This window comes from Pseudopodoces humilis, chromosome 3 (assembly GCF_049639895.1).
Source record: "Pseudopodoces humilis isolate 2021_Gansu_Grassland_sample_001 chromosome 3, ASM4963989v1, whole genome shotgun sequence".
NCBI lineage: Eukaryota > Metazoa > Chordata > Aves > Passeriformes > Paridae > Pseudopodoces > Pseudopodoces humilis.
The window spans coordinates 68,504,244-68,520,134 of record NC_142202.1 but is presented as its reverse complement, the minus strand read 5'-3'; the positions used below and the strand labels follow the sequence as shown (position 1 = coordinate 68,520,134).

Below are 15,891 nucleotides of genomic sequence, written 5' to 3'. Positions count from 1 at the left end.
GTTAAGAGGTATATCTTCTATATCTCTGTAACCTCTTTATTTTCACTGTTTTATGGTGATTATCTCATGTCCATCTTCCTTCTTTTTCCTTTTCAACTGTTTTTCTTATGAACATGCAGGGCTCAAATAGCAGAGCCACAAAGGTGACCTTCCTTTCACTTACTTTTCCAGAGTTAGTACTATTTTTTTTTTCAAATAATACTTCTAAAATTCTTTGATAACAATAATTGAAACACCAGTGCTTTTGTTGTGAATCTTTGGGGTTACAAAAAAACAGAAATCAAAACCTTCAGGAATCAAACTGCCCTCAAACCTGCCCATATTCTGTTTGCAAAGTACATTTTCTATGGAAATTATCTGGCTATGAAGAGTGAGATTTTATTGTTCTTGTTCTTGGGAACTACTAGGGAAATAGCTGAGATCTCAAGAGACCTCTCTCAAAAGGGAAGAGGTTTAGCTCTTGAGAGGAGCAGAGTGTACAAAGAGCTACAAAGTTTCTCTAGATACCTACTTATGGCCTGTAAAGGAAGACCCCATGAGCCTAATTTTTTTTGAAATATAAATACTACATATTTTTTAGTTTAGCTAAATAGCAATAGAACAACAAAGTACAGAATATTGAAGGAACATTCAGAATAGTTATAGATATCACATTTATAAAAGCTGTATGTACTGGAGAATCTGATTTTTTTGACTAAGCATTCCCAAACATGAGGAGAAAGGGAAAATAATTTGTTCATACTAATCAGGGTATAAGAAACACTTAATGACTGGAATTTTTTTTTTTCTTTAAATGAACAGAAGTGGAAGCTGCACACAATATGTTCACAATGGGTTTTCTTAAAGACACATCATTTATCTTTAAAAGTGGGGAAGAAACTGTAGTGCTTATAGGAAACAGGCAAATGAAACTGAGGTACATAAACATGACCTTGAAAAATATGCAGAGAGGGAATTAGTCTTGAGCTTAGCTGAGCACTGTCCAAAACTGAAAAAATGCGTGGCACTTCCCCAAGCTGATTTGATTTTCCATCATACAATTCTCAGGCTTCCACTCAGGACTCCCATTTGAGGAATCTCACTGAGAGTAGGAAACATATAAGAATTTATGGAACCACGGCCCCTTGGATCAGCCACGTTAAGATCCAGTCTTGGATTTTGCCCTTGTTTATTTCTAAATTGAAAGTTTAATTAAGTTAATCGTTGCTGATGAATGTAATGAAGATTGAATCTGAAATAAAAAAAGTTTGTTTGCACTGTCATAACTGTTCAAAAAATGTTATATTGTGGTGGAGGAAGCTTTAATTATTGTAAGAAAGCTCAACAGATTTAGAAAACTGCTTCTGAACAAAGACTTGGTGGAGAATGTGAACTGTTAACTTTTGCATTTTAAATTGCCTATGAAATGTTTTGAGCACAGTTATGCTTATCATAGGCTCAGGGTTTTAATAAGCATTCAGACTTGTTCCTTGGGGGGAACAGATGTGCTCTTCAGTGGCTGGCCAAATATCCTCCCTTTGCTTTGACAATCTTTATGTATTTCATAAAACTGTATTGTGTTTCATTGCTGGGCTCTTATTTTTTTTCTGAATTCTACTTCTTTATGTTTATGTGTAATGTTTTTATGTTTTACTTAGAAGGGCATGGGTACACAAGACAGTGAGTGTGCAGCAAGATTAGTGCATCTATAAAATGCACTTCATTGTAATAATACACGTATTTTGCATTGTTATATAGTTTCCTTTTTTTAGCTACTACTGCTTTTCATGTGGAGAGCAATGTGTGCTGAACCAGAAGACAGGTTCTTAAGAATCTGTCCTTTGTTTCGACTAAGCTTTGTTTTTTCCGTGTGGTAGGTAGGACGGAGAAGGTAATTCATGGTCAAAAAAGGAGGAAGAGGCTTTGGCAGGCAGGCTGGGGAGTTGGATGGCACAGCGGGCACAGCAGTATAAACCCAGGCTCTGAGGGAAGAAATCGGGATGGTGTATGGGTGCAAGAGGATGTTTGGAATCCTCCAGATCTCACAGGAAAGGACGAAGCATCCAGATTTAATCCGCTGATTTTCTTTCAAGAAGCGCTCTTCCTCATCAAGCCCGAACTGCTAAAAACGTTAAGTAGCTGCCACACAGCGGAACAGATCTGCGTCTGCAAGCTTGGGGGCAGGATCATGAATCAAAAACTTGTCATTTAACACTCCTGACCTGCGCTTTCCCTATCCTCTCACTTCCCTGGCTGTGGGGAAGAAAGGTCAAGAGCTGATGCCTCTGTGCAAATGGGAAATATGTCAAGAGATGTACAGGAGCAAGTACTTTCTCTTCCTTTGTTAAAAAGCGGGAAAGACAACTGGGCAGAAGCGGTTCCCGCACGGTCTCCCCTGGCACAGGGTGTCCCAAGGGGAGGTGCAGAGCTGTCCCAGAGGACAGAGGATGCCCCGAGGGCCTTGGAGCCGGTCGCCTCCGTGCCGGGGCTGGCAGCCCTTCCCTCGGGGAGGAGGGTGGGCGTTGGAGCTCCGCAGAGGCAGAGCGCGCCGGGCAGGGCCGAGAGCCGGCTATCACCGCTACTGTGGCTGTGGGGGTGCGAGTTTTGGGGCGGCTTCTCTTTATTTCGTTGTTGTCTGCAAACGGCCCGGGCGGAAGTTTCAGACTTTTCCCCCTCGCCCAGCTCGGGCGGGACACCGCTGGGCGCAGCTGCCCTGCCTCGTGGGGAGCGGGCAGGGCCCGGGAGCAGGGCTTGTTTACCGCTCTGTCCGCCGAGGGCAGTGCGCGGTACCTGTGCGGCAGGCTCGGGGCGCTCGCCCGCCTCCCGCCCCCTTCCCGGCGGCCTTTAACCGCTGGCTTCCAGTCTCGCCCTCCGCTTCCCCGCTCCCCCTCCTGCCCGGGCTGCCGCAGCACGGTGCGCCCCGCTCCACCCCCTCCGCCGGAGAGCCAGGGCGGCGGGGAGGTGGGGGGGGCCCGGAGCGTGGCTTTGCCCTGCCTTTCCCCGGCCCCTCTCCCTCCTCCTCCTTCCCCCCCCACTCCTCCTCCTCCTCCCTCCCTCCTCCCGCCGCCAATCGGCGCGGAGGGAAGCGCTCGTGCTGCTGACGCCCCCGAGGGAGCCCCCCTTTTAAAATAAAGCGGCGGCGGGAAGAGAGGGGTGTGCGCTGGTCTCGCTGGGTCTTGCACGCCGACGGGAGGACAGACAGACAGGCAGGCAGACAGGCAGACAGCGAGCCAGCCGCAGAATGCCCGCAGCCCCCGCGGCCAGGGGCTGAAGCGGGCGAGGGACAAGAGGTCTCGAGGGGAAGGAGAAGGAGAAGGAAGGCGGGAGCGAAGCGCCCGGAGGGTCTCGCGGCCGCTCCGAGGATGGCGCCGGTGAGCGAGCAGCGGGACCCGCAGGGCGCGGGGGGAGCCCCCCCCCCCGCCACCCCCCTGCCCGGCCCGCCGGAGGTCGAGGAGCCGCGGAGGGAGAACGGCGGAGAGTGGCGGTCCGGGAGCGGCGAGAGCGGGGCCCAGCCCCGGGTGGCGGAGGAGGCCCCCGGGAGCCCGGGCTGCCCCGGGAGCGCTGCGGCGCCGGAGCCCCCCGAGGGCGGCTGGGGCTGGGTGGTGATGCTGGCCGCCATGTGGTGCAACGGCGCCGTCTTCGGCATTCAGAACTCGTGCGGGGTCCTCTTCGTCTCCATGCTCCGGCTCTTCGGCAGCAGCGAGGACAAGCAGCTGATATTTAAAACAGGTGAGGGGCGGCCGGGGAAGGGGTCGGGGTGGCTTCCAGCAGCCCGGGAACAGGAGGTGCCCGGGCCGGGAGCTCTCCGGCCATCAGCGTCCGAGCCCCGGGGGGGTGCCGCAGGAATGGGACCCCTCTGGAGGGCTGGGCCGGGCCGGAGCCTGCTGGGACGCTCGGGAATACCCCCGAGGGGAAGGGCAGCTCTCCGGGCAGCGACCGGCCGGGGTATCGAGGCAGAAGCTGCGGGAGAGGAGCAGGTGTGCTCGGTTCTTTCACAACTGGATCTTTAGGCATCCGCTGTCGTGCCTTATGGGTTACGATGCACACTTCTGGCCGCAGAAACCTTTATTCCCCTGCCCCCGCTAGCCTAAAGATAAGTCTAAACGATTAATTAATAGTGGGGTATAGTGGCACTTAAGATACGTCAAGAATGGGCTTGACAGTTGCCATAGCATTTTGATGTGCAGATTTACTGCTGCAACCAGTGTCACAAAACTCACCAGTGAAGTTAATGGTATTTACTAAACTTTAAAGACATTAACAGTACTTTCACGTGTTACTGATCTAAAGCACTTTAGACATATAAGATTCAATTAGTTTAAAGGTAAGCATACATTCTGCTTTATTTTATGTAAGTTTTCTGTGGAAAGTGTCTTTTGCTCTCTGACTTTGTAAATTGAGGAAATGAAGTTTTTGGCTCTTGGAATAACAACAATTGAAATTAGGGAACAGAATTAAAATTATATTTTATTGTAGTAAATAATAAAGTTGACTTAGATAAAGAATAGCTTTGTGTTAAATTATTAAAATGAAATACTGAAAAATAAACACTATCTTTTATGGTTTTGTTCCTTTTGTAAAAAAATGTCTAGCCTTGCAGAGCTGTAAACCTTCTAGAGAACTTTTTCAGTACAGAGTGGGTGTTACAGACCTTTTGAAATTTATGTCTTCCTTAATACTTGCATAAGTGGGCCTAAAGATGAGATGTTAAGACAAATAAGTTCATTTTCTTCCTGCAGCTTAATAACTATTTTTGTCTGAAGCAGAAAACTGGGGCAGGTGTTTAGACTGAAGCAGGAAAGCTGAAAAGTTGTGATGGAGCATTAAGTGATGTCCTCTCTGGCACTTGAACAGTTTGCAGTGATATATACACAAGGTGTATTCCCCAGTGTTCTTGAGCTAGGAAGATGGGAAGCTACATCTGCAGGTCAGGTTGGGCAGTGCCTGTTTCTCAGAAGGGAGATGTACATCCAGAAGTAGGTGCCTAGGCTCCTTAGCCCACACAGGAGAAGAATGAGATTCAGAGAACGGGTTGTGACCATTTTGTATACCGACCTGGGAGCCCCTGGTCAGTCAGAAATGCAGAAGCAAATGGGTGGCTGATGCTCTCTGCCTGTTCATTGTACAGAAGTGTAAAAATTGCTTTTTCTGAGTATCTGGCTTGGTAGTAACAATCTCTTAAAAATTGTTGTGTTGTACTTGTGTTGCGTTGTACAAAAAAATAAAAGAGGTCTTTAGGTAGTAGTGCAGTACTCAAAATAATCAACAAGAAAAAGACTGAAATTATCTCCTAACTTCCAGAAGGGTGGTTGCACCACTGCTATCTGAGTGAGGCAAGATTGTGGGTGTGCTCCACACATGTTTTTGAAAATTTGCCCAATTGCAGAAAAGACGGGGGGAAAAAAGTGGAACCTGGCTTCAGAGCCTAGCTGTTACACATCCTGCTTAGAAGAGTTCCGAGTCCTGGATGCAGCCAGCACCTACTGTATTGCCTTTTAAATGATTTGAAGGGAGAAGAAAAGCTACAGCTGCACTTTGTTGCACTTTGTTTTGCTCTATCAGATATATTCTGGTTTGGGTAATGCAGAAGGTGCTAATTTTGCTTTTTTAAAAAAATCCAAATAGGTTCAAACTGGGGGAAATACTATAAGGTACCGCCTTGACTAGATGACTTCTGTGCATGTGAAGGAGGAGTGCAAGTGCAAGAAGTCTCTTGTAAGCAAGAGTACAGCAGATAAAAAAAAGTTCCTTTCCTTTTAATGCCTCAAAGTATCTTGATGAGTTGTGTAATGGAAGGGAAAAGTCACTGTGATTTTAGTGTTAGCGAAAAGTCTAGCCTGATCATTCCCATGGTATTGATTCAAATACTTAATCTGCTGAGCCTCTTGTGTTTGGACTGATTGCAACTCAAACCTGGCAGCGGTAACTGAGTTAGTCAAGTTTAAGGAATTGGAAAACTGGAGTTTGTAATGAAAATTTTCTTGCTGTGGGGCTTTGCTTTGGAAAGCAAAGTTTAATAGACTAATCCTGGGGGGAAAAAAAGACTTCTCTAATACCTGAAATGCTGATTTTCTGAGAGGCATGAGTATTCTAGGTAATTTCTATAAGGACCCCAGGTGTCTGTGGAATTTTACAGTTGATCCACAGTACCAAAGAATTCAGGTCTGTTTGTGGTTTGTTAGGTTTTTGGGTTGTTTTTTGGTTGTTTTTTTTTACTATAGGGTTCCTTAGCTGTTGCCAAGAGCACATATGTTGCCAGAGATTTTTGTGTGCCTGCTCTTTTGGGACCAGTCAGTATTTGTCTCTTGCCTGGTGTTTTTCCTGAAAAGAGGAATTAAGTAGGTTGCAATAAAAGCTGCTTTTGGTATCTCTTAATAGCATTTTGTAATATCTTAAAGTCAATGCAAGGCAAAATGGGAGGGCACTAAATATCATAGTCTATTCTATTTTTGTTAGTGTTAGTAGATGGCTGGGTGTCTATCAGTGTGAAAGGCAAAAAGGGAGGGGGCAGAATGGAAGATGTAGTCAAGAAGTGACTGCCTTGCAGATGAGGAGTGGAAGGAACTGAAAGTATGGGCAAGGGTGCAAAGCTATTTACAGCATGCAGCATCAGCACTGGATAAATAAGATAAAGAACTATAATTAATATTGTTGCTGGATTTAAGACTATTAATGGAAAAACCTGTGGGTCATAGAGGGTTCAAAAATTCCTTCAAGGGACACCTTTTTATGAAAAAAAATTGAGTATAACCAGTACACAGCATTTTGGTATTTATATTAGCAAAAACTAATTTCTTTGCTTATGTAGTGCACTATATAAGCAATTCCATTATTTCCTTGTGTAGCCATTTTTTGTTCAAAACCTAATTGATTCACAACTCCAGAAGAGGAAAGGCCCCTAAGTGTAAGTACAAAACTTCTAGAAAGGTGTGCCTGAAGCCTCAGGAAACTACTCTGTTCATTGTTTATAGCTCATTGTGTTAGAGGAACAAGTTGGGTGGGGAAAAAACAATGGCCATAAAATACAGGAGGCTCTTGGTCCTTGGAAATAAGGCAGACCTAGCTGGCCTCTAGTGTTCAATTGTAGTCTGATCATCGTTCAAGGGAAAGGATTGGTCCAGTTGAGTCCAGGGTCTGGCAGGAAGAGCACTTGGTTCCTTTCCCTATTGGAGTTGTCACATGGGGATGAGGAGCACTGAGCCAATCTCATTGTTATCTCAAAGATTTGTGTGAGCCCCATCTAGTCCTGTGTTTTGCTCTCTTGATAGGTGCCCCTGTTATATAGGTTTTTATGTATTTATATACCCATACTTGTTTTCAAAAGGCAAATAAATACTATACTAGTGGCAACAGAGGTGAAAGTGGTAGGTTTCATTTTTTTTAAAAAAAAGTAATATAAAATAGTTAGATAATAGATAAAATAAAGTAGTACCAATACTTTAATTGCTCCCTGTTCTATGATTGGCAGTGCTGGTTCTGCAACTCTACTGCAGCTACTGACCTACTATTAAGTACACTTGTGTGTACAGGTATCACCTGCACAGTATGTGCTGCTATTAGAGTTCTGCATCCACGTGTTTGCTTTATTAGCCAGTGTTCCTAGAAAACACCACCTCACCTTGCCTGGGCTGGTTATCTGTGTGCTTGTATGCCTCTGGGTTTGGCTCTCTAAGGTGCAGCCTTTGGTGACTTATCTGGGTATCAGCATGATTGATTGGCTGGCTTAACACTGTTGGCACCATCAGGACCCTTAGACCTGGATTGGTGAGAGTTTGATAGAGCAGGGAGGAGAATTCTGATTTTACTTTCACATTCAGGCTGTAATTCAGATACTGAGAAGATAATGTTGAATGACCACAAAGATCTACAGTGGATAATTTCACAGGACAGTTTGAAGTTTTCCTCTACTCTTTTCTTGAATCTTTTGATATCTTCCTGAGTTTCCCTCCAGAGATAAAGACCATCAGCAATTATGATATAATTCAAGTCCTTGTTATGTAATTGTCCTTTAGAACCACATTTAGGGTTCTAAATCTATGGGCTGCTGTATCCAGTAAATTGGGAGGACCCAGACTGAAACCTGTGTCACGTGGCTTATGGGAGAGCAACTGACTTTTCTTTTGAAGTAGTAAGTCAAATTTGGAAAGCAGAAGTTATCAGAGTACACAAGTATAACTTCTGTGAGGTACAAGGAAGTGTACTATGTAACACTTTGGTCACTAAGGATTGCATTGCAGTGGAGAATGTAGCTCTGCAAAAAGCTGGACTTCAGTTTTGAATGAAGAAATGGCTACACAAGGAAACAATGTAATTGCTTATATAGTGCTCATGATTATCAGTGCTGCTGTAGTCTGCTTTCCTTCTCATGTCTGTGTGGCTGTTGAAACCAGAGCAGTGAAGAAACAGTGAGTTCTAACCTGATATATCAAGTAGTGATTAATTTTATTCAGCTGCAGTCATTTTTGTACATGGCTTTGTGATTATAAATACCTATGCAAATGAAGATTCTGAAGAAGTTGATATGATGACTGGGTCAAACTGTAAAGTTGAAGGCAATTTCTGTAGTATGCTGTCTTTTTTTGGATCAGAATGATTAATTATACACTTCACTTCCCACTACACTACTGTTTATGCGTACATACATGCAGTGGCTTTATGCCTCTGGAGCATTTCTCTTGTAGAGAGATTACTTAGGTTGTCCTTCTGTGGGTTTTTTGGGTTTTTTTCTTATATTTGATTTCACATTGTTTCAGTTCTTCCTGTTCCAACTGCAAGTTAACTTGCAACAAACAGCTTTGTTAGGGAGAATAATCTTCCTAATATGCCTGAAAGCTAGTTACCAGTTGTAACAGGCAGCACTTGAATTTCATAGTCACGAAACATCCCTCTAGAACTCTGAAGATGACTGGCAATTGTCACCTGCATCAAATCCACATGCCTCAAATTATGAGCTCTGGTGTGCTGCCTGTCAGACAAAACTATATCCTCTAAAATCTCCTTCATACAAATCCTGAAATACTATTTACTGAAATAGTAAATTTTACTGTACTCTGTTTGTGATAATTTTGTTGTAGCATGTGAAATACCTTTCATACTCCCAGTGTTATTTCTTTGTCGATGTCTCTGTTGCTCTTACTCTCTGTAATGTAGAGAAGAAAGGTACTGTGTCACGTTACAAAATGAGGCTTTGCTGTTTTCTGGCATGAGTGATGTACTGTGATGATGTGTCTATTTTGCATTATTTACATAACATAATGTTTTTCTTACTGCTTATTATTAGTACCTGCAGTCAGTGAAGCTTATTTGACTTTGAAGTTTTCCAGCTTGCATTATTCCTTGCTCTTCAACTTTGTTTTGTTTAATTGGTCCCTGTAGTCTGTTCAATGCCATCTTACTCATCCATTTTTTGGCTACCATTCTTTGAGGTTTTTCAGATCCCTTCCTCATTTTTGAGTTGCCTTAAATAACTCCTGTCTAAAGGGGAAGTTAGCAAAATGTGTATGTTTATTAATAAACCTTTTTCTTGGACTTAGCAAGATGTACCTGTGCTTAGTGTTTGCCTATCCATAAACTTTTAAACTTTTTTAAAGAACTTTTAAATTTAAAAAAAAATTAATCTTTCAACACAGTCTGCTTACCTCTGGACACTTACAGGTTCCTGATAATGTTCAATCTCTTTTATCATGATTTCTTTAGCCTCTGGGAAGGAGTGTTATTGAAGGCCATACTGAAGTTTAAATTTTATTGATCTCTCTTTCTATTACTGAGTTCTTAATCTTGTATGAAGCAATGTAGTAGACTGTCCTTAAACTATGATAGATAATATATCTGTATGTCTATATACTCTTTTAGCCAGTTTGAGTTAATTAGAGATAATGACAAACTGTAGCCTCTACTTGGAGCAATGTCTACTAGAGCAGGCATCTAAGGACCTTGCCCAATTGGGTTTTAATCATCTGCAAGGATGGACACTCCAAAGCCTCCAAAGTGCTGATGTTTGACAACTGTGAGCAAAGAAGATTTTTCTTACCTTTATATGGAATTTTCTCTATTTGAATTTGTGTCCCTTGCCTCTTGCTTCTTGTCAGAATACCACTGAGAAGAGTTTGGCTCAGTCTTCACATCCTCTCATGGGGTATTTGTGCATGCTAAGATTGCCCCCTGCAGCCTTTCCTGCTTGAACCTAACCAACATCACTCTCTCAGCCTCTCATCATGTGTCAGATGCTCCAGTTCTCTTATCTTTGCAGCCCTTTGCTGGATTCACAGTAGCAATCAGACTGCCTGTTCCACTTTTGGCATTGTTGGTGTTTCAGGCTTTTGACACTTGAAGGTCTCAGAGAAGGTAAAGTCAATCCATTGTCACCTCCAGTGTCAGGCATTGTGGTGACCCGCTCCCACATTTCCCTCACCTGGTAACATAAATACTGCACCAGCACACACCACCTCAGGTGTCTGAGTGCCTGCTGCCTGCCACGCTCTTTTAATAGAGTTCTACACATCAAAGATCATGCTTTGAAATGAGAAAAATATTCAGAAAATTCTAACTTATATCGCTGTGTATTGCAAAGGAAAATAAGGATTTTCAATAAACATTCATCTATAATGCTCAGCAAGTAATTGCCCAATTTGAAATTGCTTCTGCTCTGTGAACTCAGGGGAAGGAGATGCACTGATTATTTGCACCCAAGCTAATGTAGCACTGATAATATAACTGCTTGGTTTTAAAATAGTCCTTGTGTGAAGGAATGATATAGGTCCTTTCTTATATCTTCCACAGACTTTTTTTTATTCTTTCATTTTGGGAACATACCATGCAGCCTTACACCACTGCAATTCAGCCTTTAGCAAATACGTACAGAGGGGATAATTCTGAGAAACATTCCCTTGTGATCTCATACTATCTGTTTCCGTTTCAGAAATCTAATTTATTACAATAACAACAGCTCTGTTTTAGATATTGTCTTTAATTTTCGTGGGAACTGGATAGGAATGACTGGTTCTAATAGCTAAGTTAATAGCAGCCCTTTAGTAAGGATGGGACCAATTTAAAAATGATCAGTGCTAGTTCGTTCCCACACACAGGAGGGGATTACTGGGATGTTGAGCCCAGCCTCTTTGTTATCCAGCAAGCATGTCTATAATCCCATGGAACACAGTGTCACTTAGATAGTAGGGACTTAGACTGGAAGTTGTAAAGCAATTTTCTTGCTGCCTTTTTGCTGAGTAAGTGGAAGTAGTGCAATCTTTGGCTGTTTATCTTCTGCAGTGTGCTTTGTTCAGCAGAGCTGTACTTTATGTATAGCTTCCAAGTACCCAATAGCTTTTCTTCATTTGCATTCTTAAGAACATAGATTGCAGAAATAATAAGTAATTCAAAACATGTTAACTGTTAATTTAATTCTCTTAGTCTCTTGCTCTTGTCCTCTTAGAAATGATTTGTAAAATGTGCAGCAAAGATTGTCTTCTGGCTCCTAAACTGGATTTTAGCCATTTTTGCAAGGTGACTCAATAAAAATATTGTGAATAGAAAATGCATTGACTAAATAAAATAAGTCTTCCTACTTCTTTGTAAAGAAGTATGTGGATATTGGTACCACATAATTTTAGCCGTATTTTATCAGTGCTGTAACTGAGGAAGGATAAAACACTATGATGTAATGTTCTAAATAAACTGTGATCTTTAAGCTTTTGCAGTCTAGAATGAACGAGCAGTCCTTTATTTTGGACCAAAACAGCTTTCTTAGTGGTAAGTTCATTACATGAAACCAGAACAATGTTCTTGTGTACCAGGTAGGAAAGTTTGTTTTGAAGAAAGAAAAACCCAAAAACCCCCACTTTACTTAACTACAACATCAAAAGAGATTGTTCTAATTAGAGATGTCCTAGTTTAAGCACTTCCTATATTGCATTGAAAGCTTAACAGTCAAAGAATTAAAGAGGAAAAGAGAAGGTTAGTATTCGTTACCAAGTGATCAGGAGTGAGTGTTGAGATGGGCTGTATTTTTGGAAACTTTTGTCTGTGCTGTCTCTGGTACCAGTGCTCTAAACCTGCCTGTTGTCCTTGGGCTGACTGACTGCTGTGACTTTGTTTGGTTTCTGTACCCAGGCATGTACTAGCCATGTGTCTCCTAAGGAGCTGCATAGTCTGCTCTAGATTAGAGTCTGGATGGCAGCTGAGCCACATACAGAGTAAGCACTCCAAAGAGTGGGAAGCACTAAGTGTGCATGGGGTACACAGCCAGGGCTTTCTTGGTCCTCTCTTGAAACTGAACATGCTGGGATTGGAACAATCTCAGTGGGTTCCACAGGTCAGACTGAGCCTGTTTGCTGTCGGTGTGCTCCCTGTAGTAGTTTCAAAGTGGTTGGAACTGGTTGATGACATCTGCTTCTATACAATGCTGCTTGTTTTTATGACAGGAAGGAAGGTGTGGTCGTGGTGCTCTACCTAAAGATGCTGTTAACTTCAGAGCACATGAGATTGAGAGCCTGAACTGGTGCATATTTTGGACAGTGGTATGTGTCATGGTTCAGAGTAACAGCCTTATCAGAGAGTTGATTTAGTATGGCTAGATAGTATTTTTTTGAATCTTGAGTGTACTATTTATATGATGACTTTTGGATTCTCCTTCAATTTATCTGTGAAAACACTGCCTGTGGCCCCTTGAGTACATTAGATTAAGTTGTCATGTGTGTGACAAAACTGAAGGTATGTACTTTAAAGAAAGCCTTTATGATTTTGGCACACAGAAGGGAATTTGAAGTTGCTCTTTGTTCTTTTATAACTTCAAGTAATTTCTTACCTTTGAATTATTTATGTAGCTTAGGCTCTTCAAAACCCAGCATTGCATTCCAGACTTGAAAGAAATTCGAGCTCTCAATTTATAATTTCTGCCACAGCTGGGTACTGGCATTGATCTAGAAAATTAAATCAACACTAGGAAGTTTTCTGGAAGCTTAAATGTGCAAGCCTGGGATGTATTTTCTAATCCTATCAGAGTAACCCCATTTTTTACAAATTGAAGCATGAAGCATTATCAGTTTTTTACACCTCTGAACATATCAAAGTATTTTGTTCATAGTGCAGCAGTTTAATGAATATTTAGCTTCATGCAGTGAAATCATTGACCCTTGAAGGTGTTGGGGGGGAACCCAGGAGAGAATTGGGTAAATTAGTGGGAAGGATGGAGTAGAACTGCTCAAAATTGGTATGTACAATGTTAGTCTTTGTATGCAGTCAGCATAGCCCAGCTCTAGTGTTCTGACTTTTTGTTTTTGCTTTTTCTGTTATTAGGCAAAGAAATAGTATGTTTTATGCAGTTTATGCAACCTCATGCTGCAGTATTGATCTTTTGTATATGTGGTTTAAGGCATTTAACTTAATGTATGTTATGTTCAGTCTCTGCATTGAGGTCTGTGCCAACAACTGTATACTGTATTAATTACTTTTTTTATCTGAAAATGTCAATATTTCAGCAATTGGTCAAAATATTTTAAAATATTTTGTAGAAAATTTAGCTGTATTTATTAAGATAATTGTATTGGGAAAATAAAGGTCAAGAAAGGCGTATGTCCTATCCTGCTTATTCTTTGGGATACTGTCTCTGAGCAATTATGGCTCCTTTTCTGTTTTATGTGGTATCCCACTCTACCAGTATTCTAAATGCAATTTTCCTGATCAGAGTAGATAAGAGAGGTGCTACAAACAGTAAACTTAAAACCCAAGTGAAAAATTTCATCATGTCTTTAAAATTGCCTCCATCTGGACCTATGTGGTTGTTCCAGAGTTTCAAACAAAAAAGGATGTGGGTTCTTAATGAGACAGCATTCCTCTAGGTTTAAAGTAAAGGATCAGAATGGAAAGGATAGACACTTAAGACTTGTAGCAAATTTTCATATTGAAATTATGTTGTCCTCTGAAGGTCATAAATCTTAGCATTTCACACAGCTTGCTGCTTATAAGCAGTGTGAATTCTCTCAAAACAGAGTGATCATTCTTTGGGATAGGATCTCAGCCTGAGAGATTGTTGGTCAGTGCTTATGGTGCAGAAGATGGGGATAAAATGAACAGCATTCTTAAAATGAAAAGACTTTAATTATTTTTATCAAGATATTGCTTTAGCAAAAGAGGGCTAGGGCTCTGCTTTTTCTTGATTTTTTGCAGAGATCTAGAGTGCTCTGGAATTTCTCTTCAACACACTTATTTGGTTTTTAGAAAGAGGATAATTTCTGTGACTAAGATACCAAAACTTGGTTCCAATGGCTTAAAACCTGGTTGCTGCCTTTCTTTTGTGTGTTAAACTAAAATGTGAAGTAGGAGAGGCTCAGTGGACTCCAAAAGCTGATTAGGAGTGGTCATACTTGGAAACTGGTGACAGTAAGGTGGACAAGGTGGCCCTGACAGTCACCACATGCCTGAGAACATTGTCCAAATGCTTCTTGAGCTGTGTCAGGCTGGTGCTGCAACCACTTCTCTGGGCAGCCTGTGCCAGTGCCCAACCATTCTCTGGATGAGGAACCTTTTCCTAATATCCAACCTATCCCTCCCCTGGCACAGCTCCAGGCCATTCCCTCAAGTCCTGTTACTGGTGACCAGAGAGCAGAGATCAGTGTCTGGCTTTCCTCTTCCCCCCACAAGGAAGTTGTAAGTGCAGTGAGGTCTCCTCAGTCTCCTCCAGGCTGAACAAAGTGACCTCAAGTCCCTTGTCTTCTGAGGCTTTGCCTCTAGACTCTCCACCATCTCTGTGGCCCTCTTTTGGATGCTCTCTAACACTTTCTATCCTTTTTATATCCTTGCACCCAAAACTGCCCCCAGCACTGGAGGTGAGGCTGCGCCAGTACAGAGCAGAGCAGGACAATCCCCTCCCTTGCCTGGCTGGCCATGTTGTGCCTGATGCACCCCAGGATATGATTTGCCTTTCAGTTTATAGCTCTGCTTTTTATGAACTTTAAATTTCATGACAGAAAAATCACAGGGGCCATGAATTAACTTTTTCTCTTAGGCTCTCCGTGTCATTCTTGCCAGAACTATCACCTATCTTTTGTGCAAAACTCATAGCTTGCGAGTGGTGAATTAATTTTAAGGTAATCTTGCCACCAAGTGTGAAATTATGTAATGAAAAAAGTCCTTTTTTTTTGAATAAGTGCCTGAAGTGGCCAACCTTTTAGTGAAGTGTTAAGCGTAGCTTTGTGTGAAACAGACATCAATTAAATCATGGGATTAACAGTTTGTGATTGGGGGCACACATGAATGTTTAGTGGGAGACTAAGAGGTAGTTAAAGAACAGCTTAGCAGTGTTTACACACAGATAGTCGAAATGAGTGAAATTCAGGGCTAGAGTAAATGCAGAGGAAGGAAATAGGAGCCTCCACTTATTGTTAGGGCTGGTGAAGAGGAGATCAAAGGTATCTGCTTATTTTAAAAGTGGGACATCTTGTTAAACCACCCTCCACTGAGAATGCTGCATCCACACAGATTTGTTTGTTTGTAAGAGTGTTTGTCTTCCAAACTGACTTGTACCGCTTCTGATTACAGCTATGCTTTGTTGGCATTGCTGTTTGCTTTGGCAGTTACTTTTTGTCTTTAGCTACTTCTCCATTTTTTATGAAGCAATTTCATAATTGCAAAGCATTTTCCTGTGTGCAATTGGTTTATCTTAGGTGGGCATAGCTTCTGTGAAATTCTAAGTGATGAATTTCAGTTTAGTGTGAGACAAGGGTATCATAAATGTTTTGTGATAGAAGATAGTATCATTCTAGAGCCAGTCTGTTTATATGCTTGGCTCCAATTTAAGGAGAGTTTCAAGTATTGTAGCTACATTTTTGCCCTCAGTAGTTATATTCTGGTATGTGTTAAAATAATAAATGGGTAAACTATATATAGTTGTTCCCCTCCCATACCTTTTTTCCTGTT

At 42.0% G+C, this 15,891-nt stretch overlaps 1 protein-coding gene across 1 annotated transcript in view; it reads left to right on the top strand.

The window, feature by feature from the left end:
- Nucleotides 1-2,907: 2,907 nt before the first annotated feature.
- Nucleotides 2,908-15,891, top strand: part of SLC16A10 (solute carrier family 16 member 10) — a 65,411-nt gene continuing 52,427 nt past the window's right edge. Inside the window, exon 1 of the mRNA XM_005518609.3 lies at nt 2,908-3,708. Coding sequence (XP_005518666.3) covers nt 3,342-3,708 — 367 coding nt within the window. The 5' untranslated portion in view covers nt 2,908-3,341. The remainder of the gene's footprint in view (nt 3,709-15,891) is intronic.